Source organism: Humulus lupulus, chromosome 6 (assembly GCF_963169125.1).
Source record: "Humulus lupulus chromosome 6, drHumLupu1.1, whole genome shotgun sequence".
NCBI classification, from domain to species: domain Eukaryota; kingdom Viridiplantae; phylum Streptophyta; class Magnoliopsida; order Rosales; family Cannabaceae; genus Humulus; species Humulus lupulus.
In genome coordinates this window covers 128730546-128735453 of record NC_084798.1, presented here as the reverse complement: position 1 = coordinate 128735453, position 4908 = coordinate 128730546, and the positions used below count along the sequence as shown (strand labels likewise).

At 40.0% G+C, this 4908-nt stretch overlaps 1 protein-coding gene across 1 annotated transcript; it reads right to left on the bottom strand.

Annotated features, from left to right (window-relative positions):
* Positions 1-939: 939 nt before the first annotated feature.
* Positions 940-2020, bottom strand: LOC133784196 (protein MOR1-like). The gene is made up of 4 exons (XM_062223653.1): positions 1692-2020; positions 1513-1608; positions 1210-1433; positions 940-962 (listed from the first exon to the last, which is right to left on the bottom strand). The coding sequence occupies exons 1-3, from the start codon at positions 1965-1967 to the stop codon at positions 1371-1373; spliced, it is 435 nt and encodes a 144-aa protein (XP_062079637.1). The 5' UTR covers positions 1968-2020; the 3' UTR covers positions 940-962; positions 1210-1370.
* Positions 2021-4908: the final 2888 nt, after the last annotated feature.

Sequence of the window (4908 nt, the reverse complement as noted above, 5' to 3'; positions counted from 1 at the left end):
TGGTGCAAGGGAACTTAACATTCGTCTTGCTTGGTTACTTGAGGTTCTTGGAGCCTTGAGAATTTTTCATGGTTGGCTCCTTAAGGCCCTTGTAAACTTTGAGCATTCATCTTGCTCGGTTCATGGGGAACCTCGGAACATGGAGCATTCATCTTGCTCGGTTCCTAGAGTACCTTGGAACCTTTGAGCATTCATCTTGCTTGGTTACTTAATGTTCTTGGAACCTTGAGAATTTTTCTTGGTTGGTTCCTTAAGGCCCTTGGAAACTTTGAGCATTCATCTTCACTACAAGAAAAAATGCTTTTAATAACACCGAAAATGTGTTATCAAAACATATGATAACACTTTATGATGTGTTAAGACCGACTATGTTATCGTAGGTCAGGGTACTTTACATAACACTTTGTCAGTGTTATACAGATGTGTTATTGTACTGTCAACGATAACACAATTTCTGTGTTATTTTAATATATAGATAAGTGTTTAATTATGTTATTTATAGTCGATTATATAACACTTTTTTTGTGTTATACTACACTTTAGTATAACATTTTTTTTGTGTTATACTACACTTTAGTATAACACATATGTTATATTAGCTTAGAGAAACATAATCTTTTTTTACTTACACAAAACTAGGAAAACAAATATGAAAGTTAAAGCCAAATAAGGTAACATAAATAGATTTTTATTAATTACTCAAATTAATTACAATATTTAGTCTACTAGTCTAGGCTTAAGAAATCATATTACAACATAATTTATGCCTAATTCAAATTCCTTTATCACTAAATACAAAACAAGAAATGTATACAAAAATTAGTGAAATACAGTCTTCCATTCTAAAGGCCTCGACTACAAATGTTGTCAAGAATTGCTCCAAAGAAATCATCTCAATATACCTGCACATTGTAAAAAAATAGTCCGTTTATTATTAAGAACATACCTCCATATATCCTCACCTAATGGGGAAAAAAGGTCATTAACAGTTAACAATAAAATATTAAAATTAAATAGATAAAATCTAATTGCATTCACTATAAACAACAACTAATACAATGCAACTTACAAAATACATTACAAACTAAGAAAACTTAACCCCACAAAACAGGCGGAAAGAAAATGGAATGTCTCAAAGGAACAATAAATAAAAATTCAAAATCTTAAACAAGTTAGAAAATACTTTAAAATCTTGAAATCATGACATACCAAGAATCTTATATCCAGTGGCAAGAGTATTCAAAGCAGCTTTTCTAATTTCACCATCTCTTTCTGCTGTCAAGCTTGCAACAATCTGCAAGGATTTTAACTGCCCACTAATCTGTCAAGAGAATAGATGTCAGCGTCCTCTATTTCAATTGCAGCGTCCTCTATTTCAATTGCAGCGGTATATCCAGAACTTCAACTATTTCCTTGCCAATCGATGGGAGTGCCTGCAATAAAATCCATAATATACTGTAAAAGATGTGCACTAATATACAAAAGAAATGAACCAGTGATGCACTCAAAAACCTTTTGCAGCATCTCAAGCCCATCAATTTTCTTCTTAAAATCTGTGCTTAGAAGCCGTCTATGCAAATCCTCTCTGAAGTACTTCATCAAATCATTCTGCATAAACATGTATGTTAAATAAATTCTGCATTAAATTAGATACAAAATAAACAAATCTGAGAAACTACTATATCCACAACCTCAAGGTCTTGAATTTGTTCTATCCGTGGATCTTCAAACTTAAACCTCCTTACTACCAATCTTTCCCTATCCTCCAGCAGATAAGTAAAGTCCAAATGATTACTTGTCAATATATTCAAAAGTAAGAGACATTGAAAAATTGCTTGCTTAAGTTGTACCTTATTGGAATCTTTAACATTTAGTAAAGCCTGCAATTGAACTGCTATATCTTGAACGGACATAATTGATTCTGACCTCAAAGCCTTCGTACCAACAGTTCTCTTTAAAAAAATCATTAACCGAAAAAAATTAAAAAATAAAATAAAATAACAATAATCTCCTAAAAAAATTATAAGTTATAAAAGAACTAGAAGTAAGCATTTAAGGAAACATACAAAAGATACTACTTTGATTCCATGCTTCAAAACACCATTAGAAGTGGATATACCCACTTTCGAAAGGGTCTTGGATGCAGGGGCCGAAATAGTTTTGGTAGATTCAAAAGATTTTGAAAAAAAATAATTATTATTGGTATAAATCACCAAAACAAAATACAAGCAAGAGACCCAAGTACCCAACAGCCTTACCTTGAAAATTACCATAATGCTTCAAACGTCATGAACAAGAGCTAAAGCTGGTCCCTGAACATCCCTAAGAAGCTTCTCAACCTGAAATAATACATTCAAATAATGTGTTCATGCACTAACTGACCAATGAGTCAAAATAGTACCAAAAGTTACTAGTGCACTTACAGTTTCTTGTGTACAAACTCCCAAGATTTCAGCAATGCATGTCTCTGCTGCTTTACGAACAACTGATGATTTATCCTGGATGAAAATTTCATAAAGTCATAACCAGTAACAATGGAAAGGGAACTGGCATCATGATTCTTACATCTCTATGCACATTATTGTTAGCATGGAAATATTCTAGCAATGCAAACAAGTAAAAAGAATATTTCACTGTTTTTGACAAGTCAGAATTATCGTCAGAGAAGAGGAAGCAGGCTTTAGTAGCTGTACAACATTAGGAAATTCAGTTAACCCAGATAGTTGTTTTGACAACCACTCAAAAAGATCTTTGCGCCCTTCCGTACCAAGTTTTGCATCTGTCCAAGCTGCTGCAATGTAAGGAACCTGCAAGAAGTATGCAATCATGCCACCTGAGACAAAAAACTAAACAGCTTCCACAGCATAGAGCAAAAAAAAAACTTACCATTTTATCAAGATGAACAGTAGAGAGCCAAGAATCTATAGTATTCAATGTGCATTCCCTCATATGCTTTTTATTGTCACCCAAACATTTCAAAACATCCGCTAAAATGCCCTGAAAGAAGTCAATACACTCACATTAAAATTTAAAGAGTACACTACATAAAAATAGCGATCATGAATTAGAAATTGTTGACGGTGAAATCTCGTCAACGAAATTAGATCGGAAAACTCAAAGGTAAGTTAGGTGATGTTTATATAAGAACTGAGAGTAAACTTTAAGGAAAAGTAAACACAAATAAATGATGGAGCAAGGCTTGGTATATTTCTCAATAGCCTCTGTTTACAATGAATTTTCCAACCCCTCATTGTGTGGGGTCAAGCTCCTTTTATAGTTGGGCTCTAATGGCCCCTTATACATGGTGGTCCCTTGGGACAAAATAGTACATAAGTACACTGTCAGGGTAATAGCACAGGTGGTAGTGGTATGGGAAGAGTGGTGGAGCAGAAGATCATATTGTCAGCCTGGTACATAGTCAGAGGCATGCATATAGTGCCTCCACTCTCTGTACAAATCCGTACCTCCACTACCTGTGTGATACAGGTGTCAGGGTCATGCTTCTGTCCTCCTCATGATTGAACGTCATGCACCCGTACACGTATGGGTACTATGTACCCGATGGTTATTCTCGTCTCTCCAAGGCATGTATCTGCTCAAGGCTATTCCACATCCTACTAAGTGTAGGGAAGCTAGTGTGTTGACATGAACGATATACTCAGTCATCTATTCCACTATTGGCTCTATACCTAATAGTTATTAGGTCTCTCCTATTGCTCTTCATCTCATGTGACTCATAGGGAGAGTGGTGCCCAGTTGGTGGCACTTACCTCAGGAAGAGAGGTAAGGCCTCTTCAACGGGGCCTGCTGCGTGTGCGATGAAGCATGACGCCTACAAATGGGATGAGGGTCTCATCTTGTGAAACCATCACTTTTCCGCTCCCACACTACGAGGCCCCCCTGGTATATGGCCGAAGGGTGTCTAGTGGAGGCTATGTCTCTTGAGGCCTTTGACGTGGCCAGTGTGTAAGGCGAGGCACACGAGGCCACTAGGTATGCGTGGCCCTTGGGGGCGAGGCTCCTTTGACGCGTGCCCCCATTTGCATGGCCACCTGATGCTGCGGGCGTGGCTGCGCGAGGCCGAGGGCCTGCTGGGGCGTGAGGCCACCTGGTGTGCAGGCGTGGCTGCACGAGGCCGAGGGCCTGCTGGGGCGCGAGGCCACCTGGTGTGCGGGCGTGGCTGCACGAGGCCGAAGGCCTACTGGGGCGTGAGGCCACCTGGTGTTCGGGCATGGCTGCGCGAGGCCGAGGGCCTGTTGGGGCGCGAGGCCGCCTGGTGTGCGGGCGTGGCTGCGCGAGGCCAAGGGCCTGCTGGGGCGCAAGGCCACCTGGTGTGCAAGCGTGGCTGCGCGAGGCCGTGGTGCAGGGCCTTGGTGGTGCGCGAGGACGTGGTGCGGGGGCACGCGAGGCCGTGTCGTGCATGGGCGCGAGATGGGTCCCTAAAACAGTTGGTGCGATATGCCCGTAGCACATCGAGCGTACCCACGAGGAGTTTATGGGAGCCTATCACGCGCTTTTGGCCTTTTTATAACTGTTGAATTTCGAGCATCCACATTTCTCATGAGACAATCTCATGTATTAAAAAAGGGCCTACAGGCTCAAGTCTAATTGCATGATTAAGTGGCCTTTATCCCTCTGTTCTAATCAGGGACTAGAGATTTCTTATTTGGTGGATTTTTGGCATCCACACTTGCCCCCTAGTCTATAGGGAGGCCTTTAGGCGTTCTTGTAGACTCTTCCGTTCCTTTTTATTATTCTCTTATTGTAACGCCCTACTTCCTTAGAGCCGTTACTAAGTGAGTTTTAGGACAAAACAGTGCAATGAACTCGCTAACCGAGGTTTTGAAACAAAAGTGTGTCTAATAAAAAGTTAAGGCTGTAATCTTTGAAAGTGCTGGAAGTAACACT